A 14,578-nucleotide genomic window follows, 5' to 3' on the forward strand; every position below is an offset into this window, starting at 1 on the left:
TGTATATACTGTACAAACACACACGCAGACACTTGTGTTACCTTGTAGTGATCCGCACTTTCAAAGCCATTTTCTAAGATGTGCAGAACCTCATTTTCCTCAGGGGCATGTTCAGGGTCAGGCACATAGAACAGGTAGTCCAGTCCTCGCTTATAGTTCCTGGTCAGCGGGTTATAGTGAATGATAAGTGGACCACACCATCTCAGTCTCTTTGTTTTATTTTGACTGTGTGTGTACTGTGTGAAATGGGAATCTGTCACGTCTGTCAAATAAGCGAGGAATACTGCAGACAGTGTGTACAGTAGGTATCCCAATACTGTGACTTGAAAATTCATTTACTGAATTGAAATCACTTACACGGCTGATTCTTCTTGACATGGAATGCAGAAAATAAACTGAGGGGTAGTTTAACAAACAGTATGGTAGGGGAGAGTGAGTATGATGCCCACACTGGCACATAAACTTCTGGGACTGGAGTAGAAATCAATGGTGCAAGAAAAAAATGCTTCAGCACCACGGACAGCAAACACATTTAACTCTCCATCTGTCAGCATTTTTTCATAATGCCAGTGAGATTAAGAAGAATGTGTTGAAAATGAAAAGGGCCATTACACACGTAACATCACGTTCTCGGCAGTGAAACAACAATAAAGGAGAGGGCTGACACAGCATGACAGACCAGCAGGACAGATGAGTGATCCTTGGAAACTAGAAAGCTGATCCTGGAACAGTAGTATGTAAGGAACCCCAGTGCAGGAGGTAACTGCACAGGGGCTGAGCTACTGTGAAACAAACTCACTGTGAGAAGAGCTGGGAGTCTTTGCTGGCTAGAAGACTGTGGAGTTTGTTCTCAAAGCGCAGGCGCAGAGCGCGGTTATGGACCCGAATGATGTGCTTGATCTTGATGCCAGTGATGCCGTATTTGGCGTAGTCCCGCGCACAGAAACGCGATAGCAGCAAGTCGTAACAGGAAGTAAACCTGAGAGAGAGGAGACAAGAAAGATAAAAAGAGAGATTTTGCTGGATTTATCTAACCAACACACTTCAGTTCAGCAGGCAGAGAACACTCCTCCTCAACTTCCTAAACCTCCCAAAGCTTTTTAATGACATGCAGTCTTTGACGTTTAATATTTATCTGCTTCTTTAATATAGTATCTGCTTATCTAAAAAATGGGACGGAGGGTTATGTTGATAATGGTCTCATCTCATTCAAAGCTTGGTGTGTGTGTACCAGGTGTCGCTGGCCCTGCCCTCCTCAAGGCGGATGTTGCCCACGGTCTCCAGCTCAAGCACCAGGAAGTGCTCCATCATCTTCTTCCTGTCTGTAGCCAGCGTCAGCTCTCGTTTGCTCTGTGCCTCTGCTCTGCACACGACAGATACACCACATTCCATGAAACACTACCACCACCTTCCACTCAGTTCAATTCAAAATGACTCAGATCAAATGTGCTCCAATCCGCACGCCATTTCCTACACGTCAGGAGGCTCTGATAAGGTATGAGTGAACCAGTGGACGAGAGTCAATTACTAGGCAGTGTCATCACCCATATGGCTCATTGAGCAGTTTGTTATCAATATCATTAGGACTTGACTTGAGCTTCAATTAGATCACGCATAATATTTCAGGCCTGCCTGACTCCACACACACACACACACACACACACACACATACACACACACACACACACACACACACACTCACACACACACACATGCATGTAAACACTCCTCTTCCACTCGCTCGGCACAATATTGCCTTACTCACTTCATGCCTGCCAGATCTATTCATCTCCGTTTTCTGCCTCATCAATTAGTAATAGCTGTCACAGCACAGGCACACAACAAGTATGACTTACTCTTGCATCCTCTGGTTCCACAGGCGCAGCCTCTCCCTGAGCGCGTCCAGTTTTCCCAGGAGCCTCTGCTCCTGGCCCGGGTCGCGGCTCAGTTCGGACGCTGTGTCGCCTGGGTCTCCGGAGCCTTCCGTTAACGGAGACGGCGCCTCCTCCCAGGTGCGTGCCGATTTCTTGCCAGTGGCCTGCATCTCCGAGAGCTCCAGCTCCAGCTGCAGGAAGACAGACACACTGAGTGCCAAGACATCACCTGCACTGCAGCCACACTGGTGCTTATCAGTACAAACTTGTGTGTGTGTCTGAGGGTGTGACTACTAGTATAAGCCAACATGTGTGCCACATCTGTGGGTGAAACATCAGTAATGATTACATTTGTGACTCGTTGGGACAATTCCCCTCCTCAAGCACACTCAAGCACAAGTTCAAGTGTTACACCAAAGCAACAGAGACCGTCAGTCCTCTCAGTTTGCCAGCGTTCACAGGTGGGGTATAAATGTCCTGCTCACCGTCTTCAGGGTGCAGGTGAGCATGTGTATTCTGTCCCTGGGCAGCTGCAGGCGAAAGTTTCTGTGCTCCAGCAGTCTGGCCTGAGTCTCAGCCAGCTGCCTCTGCACTAAACGCACACGCATGTTGTAGTACATCATCTTCTTCAACACAGTGGACTACAAAGGAAACATTAGCATTAAATGCATGCCATTCATTCTTATAATTGCTTTTCCTGAGCTATTACACTTTACTCAGAGAGGAATCCCATCATTACTTAAGTGGCTGGATTTGTTTAACACGAGACGTCTCGTCAAGAGTTCAGTTTCACTCAGCTCAAGTCAGCTCAAGTTTTCAACAGTTGGATTGCATATACACAGACACAAACACAACTGCATTCTCTCTCTCTCTCTCACACACAAACACACACACACACACACACACACACACACACACACAGACACAAACACATCAGTTATCTCACCCCTGCTGCATCCTTGACATTTTTGCTGCAGATGTGCTGTGTGTCCAGGCGCTGCAGCTGAGGTAGGTGGTAGAGTACGTGAGTGGCATAGTTGCACAGCAGACACACAGGGTTGGGCCCAGACTGTGGGTCCTGCAGGCCCAGCTCCTTCAGCTGGCTCAGTACTGCCAGTGGTGTCAGCTCCTGCACGGGACAGCCACAAACAGGATGCCATCAGTAAACAGTGCTCCATGTATTATGCTGAGTGTTAAGCACAGAAACTCACTTTCAAATGGTCATGGATATCGGAGCAAAGACTAATATTGAAATAAATAATGGAGCATATTCTTGGCAGTAAAAAATGATCCTTCTGTTCCTACAGACGTACCCCAGCAGTGGATTACATGGTACCTCCTGTATTCTTAAACAGTTTTAGTAAAAAGCGTTGGGATGGTTCAAACCAAATTGGTATGTATGGTTTGTTATTACTACCTTAAAGGAGCTGATTTGGTTTCCTGAAAGGTTGAGGTTTTGTAGATTGATGTTGGGATCCAGACTGTGTCCTAAAAATCATCACATCATTTCATTTCAAGTGTCTATAATATCAAACATACATGACGACAACTTACAATACAATACATACCGATTCTTTCTATGACATTTTCTGCTAGGTTCAGTTCCTTAAGATTTTCAAGTGTTGACAGTCCCTGAAAAGATGTAAAAGAGGCTTCCCTTCAATCAAAGAAATCTGACATAAAAATGTACATCCCTCATATGTTTTGTAAGAGCCTGAATAAGAATTGGATAGCTGATACATGCCATCTGCTGGGCTGGGGTTACCTCAGTCTTAGTGATGTGGTTGCTGTTGAGCCACAAAACCTCGAGGTTTACAAGTAGTTCCAGGTTTGCAATTTCACTAATGTGGTTATCAAACAGATACAACTTCTGAAGCTGAAGGCAGTTATGCAATCCGGAAACTTCCTGGGAGTAGATGGATAAAGAAAACATATTTAGGAAACCAGAGAATGGTGTTTCAGATGTTGTCTTACTAATGCCACCTGTTTCTTCCAATTATAAAGCATATTAGCATCTGTAAAATAAAAATACACTGCAGAAGCTATAATGCTCTTTGTGTTACTGTGTGTAGGTCATGGTGTAGTCAAACAAACAGCTTTGACTTTTAACTGCTTGTGCTGCTCTATGTAAGAAATATTCAGATAGGCTTCAACAGTTACACCACTCTGTGAGAGTTAAAAGGAGAATGGAAGTACACAAATTACCTTCAACTGGCATTCTGCGACCCAAAGTTCTTTAAGCAGAGGACAGTGCTCCAATCCCTGAATTTGGGTCATGCTCTGACCCAAGATGATGAGTTTGGAGAGGCGGGGGAATAAGGAGAGACCAACCATGCGTGGGTACCCCGAGAAGAATACCTCCAACGATGAAATACCACTTCCATCTTGACACACTTTGTCATATGATAACCCATTCGCAGAGCACTGTATAAACGCACGATTCACCGACTTTAGAGGTGGATATTAAAAACGTTTCCCCCTCTAAGTCTGTTCAGATATGATACCCGCATTACAATGCTGAAAACAGGCCATTGTTTTAAAAGTTGCCAGACTTACCAATTCTTTGATGACTTCTTCATCTGCGATTTGTCGTTGCTTTTCAAGCAGTGTCATACTTTCCTTGCTACAGAAGCTAAATATCGTCCAAGGATGAACTTACTGGTTAGTTATGTTCACATTAGCCTTCATTCACATTTAAATTAAACAAAACAAAACAGCAGGAAGTATTTTCACACACTTTCGAGTACGCCAACTCTGTCGTTCAGTATTTGTGGTTGGCAGAAAGGTACAGTACCGCAGCATCGTGCTAAGTTATGCTAGCAGGTGAAGTTGTTGATAGACAGATATCGTTTTTAAGTTACCTTAAACTATTTCAACTCGTTATCAGCTATTAATAAAGTAACTTTGAGATTGCTAACTGAACAGAAACATGAAACAATCGAGTAAAATATGACAAAACACAGTCGTTGGATGGGATCTGTGGCAAAGCATAATACTGTTTCTCTTCTTAAACGTCTTCAAGTAACAGGTGCACCCCACGAGGCATATCTCCCGCAATGTTTGTCATCAACGGGTAACCAAGACCGTTGCTGGGGAGCCATATTGGAATTTGTGAGTCAAATGTCTGCTCAGTGATACTTCCACTAGAGGGCGCGAAACAGGTAGACATCTACATGCTTTGCTCGCTCGTCCTGATCGACTTGTAATGTGGTGTCAGGGGGTTAAGGTTCCTACTGCTCTATCTATCTGATACTAGCCCCATTTTTGGTAATTGAAAAATGATTATAGGCCGCAGTGTAGCCTGTCTGTGTTGATGTCTCATGGGAAGCCAACACCTCATAGGATGGTGATGACAAATTTTGGTTAGAAGAGACCCCAACCAGACGTCATCACCCAAATTGTCTAGTGTAATTATATTTATTTCAAGCAGTGCACAGAAGAAACAAGTTGCAAATGTAACCAAACAACAAAGCATATAAGCTGGAGTGTAGCCTCTGTGTTGCCAGTGTGTTGAGGGCACCTGCTCCTACTGAAAGGACAAAAACTCTCTGACATACATCATGACAAAGGTGGGTCCACGTGGATATCATCAGTGTGTTTTTAAAAGTAGTGAGGGCCATAGCCCCTTCTGTTTTTAAACACATACAGAAAATGTGTGTGTGTGTGTGTGTGTGTGTGTGTGTGTGTGTGTGTGTGTGTGTTGGGTTACAGCTGGTCTGCATTGTGTCAATGGCCCTGCTCTAAAACCAGTGCAAAACATTGCTCATTGTGTGTGTGTGTGTGTGTGTGTGTGTGTGTGTGTGTGTATGAGTGGAGTGAATGTGTCCTTGTAATAATTGAGAGACACTGAAAGAGAGATAGAGAAAATAGACAGAAATAGAGGTACAGACAGAAACAGAAGAGAGTAAAACATGGGAGCTGTTGTTAGCCAGCCAATGCAAATGCCAGTGTAGTCCCTCCCTGCTCCAAAGATCTCCCCCCTCCCCGCACTCCCTTTTTTATCTCTCTCTCCTTTTGTGTGTGGATACAGCAGCTGTTTCTCTCTCTCTCTTTCTCTGCAGCCATGGGCTCCACAGGTCAGTGACGGCTCTGAGCTTTACCAGCTTTAGCAGCGCTACCAGGGTTAGCCTAACTTCAGTTGCCAGTCAAAAACCAATGGTTTTAAACTCAGAGCCAGATTAATGATATTAATTAAGTTAATGATAACTGTGAGTGTAACTGGAGTAAAGTGTCTGGATTTTATGCTCTACCTTTGTGTTCTACTTAGTAGGATGTTTTGTCCTACGTTGTTATTGCTGTGTGCTGCAATGCTAATGCTAATGTTGCTGTTGTGCCATATGGTCTCACCTCATTTCACATTGTACATACATTACACAAATCACACACACACACACACACACACACACACACACACACACACACACACACACACAGACACACACACACACACACACACACACACACACACACACACACACACAGGTACATTCACATGTACAACACTTGACAGAGGGTACAAAGTGTTGCAGAGAATATTGAGATTCTTGATTGATTGACTGATTGATTGATTGATCATTACTTGGATCATTACGTGCTTGTCACCCTATACAGCAGGGAGGTATACAGTATACAAGCATACAATAAGAACAGCTGATATTTTTGCCACTTGGTTTCTGTGAGCGGTCTATATTTAGTGATGGCTAACAGGGACACACACTCACAGAGGAGCAGACTGCCTACACACACGCAAGCAGCTGAAGTGTGACAGCTTCCTGCTCAGCAGGGTTTAACTTCCAAACATGGGAAGAGAGAAGAATGAAGTGATGCAGAAAAAGTAATGAAGACTGCCACTGTAAGGAGCTTCTTGGCACAATGTTTTAGTAATGACCTGGTCGTCATAGTCACAAATTGAACTTCTTGGAATAAGAGTTGAATTTGGAGAAACTAATCAGCACAAATGTTTAACTCTCCTAAAAAGAGGCTTAGATGTATGATGAGTGCCATGACTCGAGTGCCATGCTGAGAGATGCTGTTCAACAAGAAATCATACATTTACTTCTGCCAGCTGGAACTTTTCTCAAGAACTTATACGTCCTTCAGGGTTCAAATGAATTGATGTACAAAGGCATGTTTGATGTCTTGAGATGGTCTGTTGTCCTGATGTTGCAGGCTAGACTGGGGCTCTTCGAAGGCCACAAGTGCAGGGTGCAGACTTGGAGCATTGCCCTCTATGGAATGAGCGATTTACATCCACTAGTCAAGCCCTGATTTGCTCAGTGACAGCTCCACTTTTCTCTTTGCTTAGTGACGTTTCTGCTTTGCACTCAGTCTGTGGCTGATTAGAGCGCTGTTCCAACACAGTAGTTCAGCGTCAGCGCCCGTCAGCCTTGACAGCACACATCATCACACAAATGCTTTTTACAGTTCTGAGTCAGTCGTGGCTTGCTCTTAGTCTAAAATATTCAGTGAATAGAAATGAAGTAGTTCATAGTGTTTGTACAGCCTCACATTCATTTGGTGATACCTGAAGTTCAAGGGAGACAGTATGGCAGGGCAGGGTGCTCTGAACTCCTATCACCCAACTCTGCTGATATAGAGAGCTATTTCTAACACGTGTGCCAATCATTAACTAGGCCTACCACACTGGTGAGCAGCACAGGGGTAAGCTGGGAAGTGCAAAAGCATGAAGCAGGTGTCACATGTGACCCCCACATTCTCTGGTCACTTCTCAAGGAGGGTTCTTAGGAACGCTTCAGTTCGAAAAACCAATCCAGAGGAGAAACTGGAAGTGCAGCCGTGAGGTTAATTTGGGATTAGTATATCGCGAGCTGCTGGAGGCCAGCATAAGAATAACAATAAGGAGGGAAAGGTATGTGTGAGGGATGTCATTGTATCAATGTCATTCTGGCATTTCAAGCAGCACTTCAACCCCCCCTCCCCCCTCTCTCCCTCCAGCGATGGAGATACTGTACTGGAGGGACCCGCGGAAGACGGGCGTGCTGGCTGGGAGTGTGCTGCTGCTGCTCGTCTCTCTGTCTCGCTTCAGCGTGCTGAGTGTGACGGCCCACGTGGCGCTGGCCGTCCTCTCGGTCACCATCAGCGTCAGAGCCTACAGGTCCCTCCTGCAGGCTCTCCAGAAGAAAGATGAAGGTCACCCCTTCAAGTAAGTTAGATTGCGTGCTTAAGAGACCTTTTTCTATATGCCAAGATGTATAAACTCCGTATGTCCGTAAATGCCAATATTTCTCTCTGTGTAGAGACTCCTTGCATGACAGAGAGAGAGAGTGAGAGAGAGAGAGAGAGAGAGAGAGAGAGAGAGACGGAGAGAGAGAGAGAGAGAGAGAGAGAGAGAGAGAGAGAGAGAGAGTGAAAAGTCCATGTGATGTATGGTGTATGTATGCTCTACCCACAGGTCGTATCTGGAGTTTGAGGTCGCTCTGACTCCAGAACAGATGAGCTCTTATATTGAAAAGCTGCAGCTCTACCTGAACATCAGTCTTGTGGAACTGCGTAGACTGTTCCTGGTGCAGGACCTACTGGACTCCATAAAGGTCAGACACCAAATCAACTCTCATACATAAGGCAAAAAAGCTACAATCTTTAGCATCATATGAATCATCTTGTGTGGCTCTGTAATGATTTAGAGAACACAGTCACATCCACTATATGTTTTGAATGGACCTCAAATAATCTGTGAATGGTAGCTGTAATGTACTGTGACAGCTATGGCTCAAGTTGGCTTCTTTCGAATACAGACATCTTTGAAGAGTAGAGTCAGGCTGCAATCATGGGATCTTCTCTCATTATACCGACACCAATTTTCTCATTTAAATTACAATGTGTGTGTGTGTATGTCTGTATGTTTAGTTTGCAGTGCTGATGTGGTTGCTGACATACCTTGGGGCTGTGTTTAATGGCCTGACTCTTCTGATTCTCGGTGGGTGAGATTTCCCTGGAGGCTAGTTAGCAAAAGGCGCACATTGCATTAGTGATGAAGTCTATTTCTATCAGTCAGTAAAATGTTCCCTGCTGATCTATTGTCACAAACGATAAGTAATTCATTATATTTGTAGCTAATTTGATGGATCAACTATGCACACACACACACACACACACACACACACACACACACACACACAAACACACACACAAACACACACACACACACACACGCACACACACACTGACACACACACACACACACATACTGCCCCCCCCCCCACACACACACACACACATACACACACACACACACACACACACACACAGAGCTTATTTGCAGCACAGCACTTCAAAAGAAGAATCATGTGAGGAGAAATGTCCATGTCATAAATGCTAATCTCCTTCTCTCTCACTCAGCTGTGGTGACCATGTTCACACTACCTGTCGTTTATGAGAAATACCAGGTAAGACTCTATCTCTGTGGTGTCAGTCAGTGTGTATGTCTCTCAGTGTGCGTCGTATGCATGTAGATGAAAACAGATGGAAATCTGTTTGAACGTTAACAAGTGAAACTAAAATTGAGAGAATTGTTTGCAATGGTGCATATGCCGCAGTGATCTTTGGGGAGTTTTGGTTAGAACCACACTGACCTTTTTTCTTCCCTCCCTTCTTCTAGACTCAGATTGACCATTGTTTGGGAATGGTGAAGACTAACGTACAACTAATCTTGGCAAAGTAAGTCCTATACGAATTATGACTGATATCACAGTTACACTTAAAACCTGCTGAAATTCTTCTCATTATAACGATGTAATATGTTAATATATACTCTCCAAAAATACTGGAACCAAATACTCTCACTGTGTGAAAGGCAAACCACCGTTCATGTGTCATGCACAGCAAGTACATGTTTAGTAGTGCAGCTCTGTGTATCAAGGAAAACAAGTAGTGGGTGGGATTTTCAAACAGAAGAGCTGAATGGGAAATAATGAGAATCCCTGGCACCTTGATCTGGGCTTTTGGGGTTTTCAGAGGTATCTAAAGGGGTATGTGGGGCTTGTCATTTAGGGTGTTCAGAGGTATCTAAAGGGGTATGTGGGGCTTGTCATTTGGGGTGTTCAGAGGTATCTAAAGGGGTATGTGGGGCTTGTCATTTGGGGTGTTCAGAGGTATCTAAAGGGGTATTTGGGGCTTGTCATTTAGGGTGTTCAGAGGTATCTAAAGGGGTATTTGGGGCTTGTCATTTGTTTTTACCTTTTGGCTTCAGACTTTAGCAGCAGTAAAAGCTGCCTACTGCAACATACAGCATTTAGTGCGTTTCCCAGCTAGACCTCCAATACGTGCTTAGGGCTCCTCCTACTGGTGGGATGCTTAGATGGTTGACAATTTCATCTGATTTACAGGATCAAATCAAAGGTTCCTGGAGCCAGGACGAAGAACGAGTGATGCTGCCTGGCCTTAGAACAGCTCAATCCCAGCATTCCTTCATGAATGTCTGAGATGTCGTAGATTTCACTCTCCTCTCAGACATGTCTTTTTTTTAAGAAACACTTGAGAAGAAGTGGAAATACTGTCGACTGTATGCACCTGAATAAATTATGTGGTATGCTTTCAACAGTTTGGTTTTTGACTTTTGACCTGTGAATTGTAACCTGCAAATTTGGAAGTTTTTACAGAACTCATTATCAGCCATAAAATATTAAATGGTAACTGAATTAGTGTGTTTAACAATCCTTTCTTTGGTCATTGAAATCTGTAGTTTTGTACAGAAATGAAAAACCGTACGTTCGTGTTACACATTTAATCCCTTAAAGACACAGCAGTTGTACAGCTACGAAGATGAAGGGCATAAATCTGACCACAGTCTGTATTTTCTCAGTCGTTGTGCTCCTTTATGTTTCTAGACTCTTAACCATTTGAACAACTTCAGTCGATTTGACCCTGAGCAATAGTGTGCAAGAGTGACTAACAAAGCAGAAGGCAAAGACAAATCTGGCATTAGAGATGGAGCAAGAAAAGTGCAGAAAAAGAAGATCTGTGTAGAGCCCTAGTCTTGCCTCTCTGGTTGAGATCTGTGTCGAGCCCTGGTCTTGCCCCTCTGGCTGCCACCATGGGGTGAAATGCTAGTTGGTCTCAGCCTTGTAAGATTCCATGCTATAAATAAACGGGCGATCATTAAGTCACCCTAAATAAAGCCTAATTTAGTCTACTTCATTATGGCATGCATTTCTGATGTATATCTGAGCCAAGCTCAAGCAAGGTCAAGGTCATATGCCCATTTCCAATAGGACATATACCACTCAAGTTTATTTATGGAGAAATATTTATAGTTCATATGACAGGCATAGACTCAGTGTGATTTAAAAAAAAGATACACAGCAAACATATGACATGACAAAACATATAAGAATAAAACGATAAAAAGATAAAAAGGTATTGTATTTATTTAAAAAAATATGTTTTTTTATTCTGCTTTTAAAACAATATCCTGTTGTGGTGGACCTAAGTTCATGTGGTAGAGAATTCCAGAGAGTAGGAGCACAGTCACTGAAGCTGACATAGGCTGATTTAGAGTTTATTCTAGGTGCAATGAGGAGACCTTTACTAGATGATCTAAGGCAGGGGTGTCAAACAGATCAGGTCAGGCCCACCAGGGGGTCCAGCTCGGCCCGCCGGATGACTTTGCTAAGTGTGAAAATTACAGAAAGACATAAATTGCATTTCTATAAAAATGAGATTTTACTGATTTGGCCCATTTGAGATCAAATAGGGCAGTATGTGGCCCCTTAACTAAAATTAGTTTGACACCCCTGATCTAAGGGATCTAACTGGTCTGTATTCAGTGAACTAGTCTGTATTTAGTGAAGTAGGAGGGAGCTAAGCCATTTATAGATTTAAAAAGTTTTAAAATAAATTCTTCGTTTTACTGGAAACCAGTGAAGAGCAGTAAGGAGTGATGTGTTTTTTGGTTTGAGTTAATACTCTATGCCAATTCATTTAACTCCTGGAAAGGTCTACTTGCACTGTGAAGATGCCTCATGTGAATTGTGTACATTCTGCCCCATACTGTTAACAACTGCAGATATGAATAGACAGAAATTGAATATTTGCCGTCACAAAAGGGTAATGGGCTGGGATTTAGGTTTGGCGAGGGTTAAAGAGCAGAGATTGGCAGGGTTTAAGGAAGGGATCTCTAGTGGGGGTGGGGGATTTCCCTTTGCGCTCTCTGAACCAGTTGCCAAGAACAACCTGGGTCCAAAGTAATATTTCTTCATTAAGGTCTCAAGTAGGTAAGCTAAAACGAATGTGTTTTCTTTGCAATGTACTGAAATAAGTGTGGGGACCCTTTTTACGTTGGCCTGAGACAGAGCCTGTGCCTTGAAATGGTCAGATGCTGATGAGGCTGGTCACTATTGGTTACAGTCTACAGAACATGGCACATAGCACATACAGGACAACTGAGACTTGTCAAAGTGAGTACGCCTTGAACCACCAGCACCAAGGGAATAATCTCTTGCTGTGTTGGAGTGTTAGGGCATGTATTGTAGCCAATTTAGCAGAACCAACAATGCAAATGTGAAAGAAAAACAATCATACAAAATGTCTACCAATCTCATCTTTAATTCACTTTGATAATTCATACAAAAATTCTCAGAGAAAAAGTGATTTAGTTTCCATACAATAACTTTACATTCATTAGTTCTACTTCCAGTTAATTGGCATGTATCTACATCACGTATTTTTTTTACGAAGGTGTGGTTAGATATGCTTGCTGGCATTTGGAAGAGGACCTAAAATGAAGTTTAAGAAATCAACACAGGTAGTAATGCAGATTTGCAACGTGTGAAAATCAAAGTGGATGCCAGAACATACAGGAAGTCCAACTGTAGAGCATTGTATCGAAGACTCCATTCAACAGTGATGTCTGTATTGTGTTATATTTGTGTGTTGTGTCAAGCCCTTACATTATTTGCCGTTCGACTGGTCACACAGTGACCAAAATGGCTTACAAGACTGGACATTAAAACAGGTGGCTATGTATTGTAACCTCACCATACAAAAGCTAGCAGCAAGCATCAACGTTTACTACAACTTCAGTGGAGCTCTGTAATTGCTGTTAAGTTTCTGCTCTGTAGATCAACCCCTGATAAGATCTTGAGTGAAACTCCAGACGGCGCTGAAGCGTTAAGGGTTCATTCCCTCTAACTACACCAGAGGGCGCTCCCAACACCACTTCTGAGAGTCTGCAGGCTTCACTGCCACTGTGCTGTTTGTTGATAGGGCCGTATTGTCTTGTCACGTCACGTACAGCTGTGGGCTCTCTCGGATAGCCACAGTCACCATCCTGTTCATGCACTTCAGAGCCACAGGCCAAACAGGAAGAACCGAAGAGTGCCAGAGCAAAATGAAGGAACACAGCCCTTTATACGGTGGAAATGTCTACTGAACATGTTAACCATGTACGTCATCTTGTAAATACACAGTGATGATCAAAAACTAAGAGAAACAAAAGAGAAAGTAACATATTGTGGAACTCCTCGTGAGTTCGGCGGTTTCCAGTGTATCCATTCGTTTTGCAGAGATAATACCATAATACTTCCCTATAGTTTAGTGACAGTCCCTTGTCTTGTGTTTGCATTTACGCAATGCCAGTTATAGTTTAGTGTCACTACTGCCCATTCTCTCTCTCTCTCTCTCTTAGGCACACACACAAACCCACACTCGCAAACACACTTCTAAAATCGTCAGGATTTTTTACACTCAAGACCTAAAAGCCCATTATAATTAATTTAAAGGTCTCTCTGAAACACCAGAAGGAGAACTATGAACAACATTGACACACAAAAAAAAAATCACAAGTTTAAATGCACGATTCTAAAATGTAGTGAAAATAACATTGAAAACACAAACATAGAATTACAATTCTACCAGCATGAAACTCATTAAATTACGAAAACCACACCAGCTCCAAAAGAGAATAGTGTAAATTAAAGGAAATGTACATACACGGCATAATATATACTTTTTTGTATTGCTGTAAAATACTGATGGTTACACGTTTATGAAAGAGGCATTTAAAAAAAGAGAGAGAAAGCACTTTTCCCTGAAGTCTTGCTGGCATGAGCTCCGGCTAGGATCCTGGCTGAAGTATTGGTTGGCATAACTAGGGCCAGCTTGACAAACAGTGACGCAGTTCTAATACAGGAGGGGCTGAGACACCAGCCATCAGCATCTTGGAGAGGATGGAGCCGACGCGCTGAGCAGCAAACGATCCTCGCATCCATCTGGATCTGCAGAGATGCGGCCATCAAAGACATTATGACGCATTCGCTCCGCTGCAGCTCCAAAACAAAGCAGTGGTTTCCCCCACACAACAGTTCTGACACTTCCCTCCGCAGGGTCAACACAGCCTTGCAGGTAAAACTCCAACATGATTTCAGATGAAGGATGAGGAACAGAAAAAAAAGAAAAGACGCGAGAAGGACAAAGGAAAGACAAAATCAAGACAGAAAGACATCTTCCCTCTGACTGTAGTGAGGCCAACAGCTAATATTTACGGCAGAGTCTTCAGAGAGAGCGGTGCTCAGCGGGTCGACTTGGAGATATGTGTCCACAATCATCCACACCCACAGCGGTTCGGTGCGTTCATTATTGGAGTAAACACACATTTACATATGCCACACACACACACACACACACACACACACACACACACACACACAAACACACACTTCGGATCAGGCCACAATAAGTGGAGCTGT

The 14,578-nt window shown here is 43.4% G+C and overlaps 2 protein-coding genes across 3 annotated transcripts in view; one reads left to right on the forward strand and one right to left on the reverse strand.

Moving 5' to 3' along the window:
• The window catches only part of lrrc9 (leucine rich repeat containing 9), a 19,310-nt gene extending 14,129 nt beyond the window's left edge, over nucleotides 1-5,181 (reverse strand). The window contains exons 1-11 of the mRNA XM_042709719.1: nucleotides 4,431-5,181; nucleotides 4,080-4,298; nucleotides 3,640-3,780; nucleotides 3,443-3,506; nucleotides 3,292-3,362; nucleotides 2,821-3,003; nucleotides 2,360-2,515; nucleotides 1,857-2,065; nucleotides 1,232-1,363; nucleotides 800-979; nucleotides 42-159 (exon numbers count right to left, since the gene is read on the reverse strand). Of these exons, the coding sequence (XP_042565653.1) occupies nucleotides 42-159; nucleotides 800-979; nucleotides 1,232-1,363; nucleotides 1,857-2,065; nucleotides 2,360-2,515; nucleotides 2,821-3,003; nucleotides 3,292-3,362; nucleotides 3,443-3,506; nucleotides 3,640-3,780; nucleotides 4,080-4,298; nucleotides 4,431-4,487 (1,530 nt within the window). The 5' untranslated portion in view covers nucleotides 4,488-5,181. The remainder of the gene's footprint in view (nucleotides 1-41; nucleotides 160-799; nucleotides 980-1,231; nucleotides 1,364-1,856; nucleotides 2,066-2,359; nucleotides 2,516-2,820; nucleotides 3,004-3,291; nucleotides 3,363-3,442; nucleotides 3,507-3,639; nucleotides 3,781-4,079; nucleotides 4,299-4,430) is intronic.
• A 691-nt stretch (nucleotides 5,182-5,872) lies between these two features.
• Nucleotides 5,873-10,431, forward strand: rtn1a (reticulon 1a). Of its 2 annotated transcripts, none has more exons than XM_012838057.3 (7): nucleotides 5,873-5,950; nucleotides 7,830-8,037; nucleotides 8,287-8,425; nucleotides 8,742-8,811; nucleotides 9,234-9,280; nucleotides 9,493-9,551; nucleotides 10,220-10,431. In XM_012838057.3, exons 1-7 carry the CDS (start codon nucleotides 5,938-5,940, stop codon nucleotides 10,260-10,262), a joined length of 579 nt encoding a protein of 192 aa, XP_012693511.1. In that variant the 5' UTR covers nucleotides 5,873-5,937; the 3' UTR covers nucleotides 10,263-10,431. The 2 variants fall into 2 exon arrangements, with proteins under 2 accessions (XP_012693511.1, XP_042565607.1); XM_042709673.1 differs by lacking the exon at nucleotides 5,873-5,950 and adding an exon at nucleotides 7,592-7,743.
• Nucleotides 10,432-14,578: the final 4,147 nt, after the last annotated feature.

The sequence above is a fragment of the Clupea harengus genome, chromosome 14 (assembly GCF_900700415.2).
Source record: "Clupea harengus chromosome 14, Ch_v2.0.2, whole genome shotgun sequence".
NCBI classification, from domain to species: domain Eukaryota; kingdom Metazoa; phylum Chordata; class Actinopteri; order Clupeiformes; family Clupeidae; genus Clupea; species Clupea harengus.

Coding starts and splice junctions, on each gene's coding strand:
- rtn1a (XM_012838057.3), top strand. Junction 8,038..8,286: donor GATGAAGGTCACCCCTTCAA/GTAAGTTAGATT, acceptor CTCTACCCACAG/GTCGTATCTGGAGTTTGAGG. Junction 8,426..8,741: donor ACCTACTGGACTCCATAAAG/GTCAGACACCAA, acceptor CTGTATGTTTAG/TTTGCAGTGCTGATGTGGTT.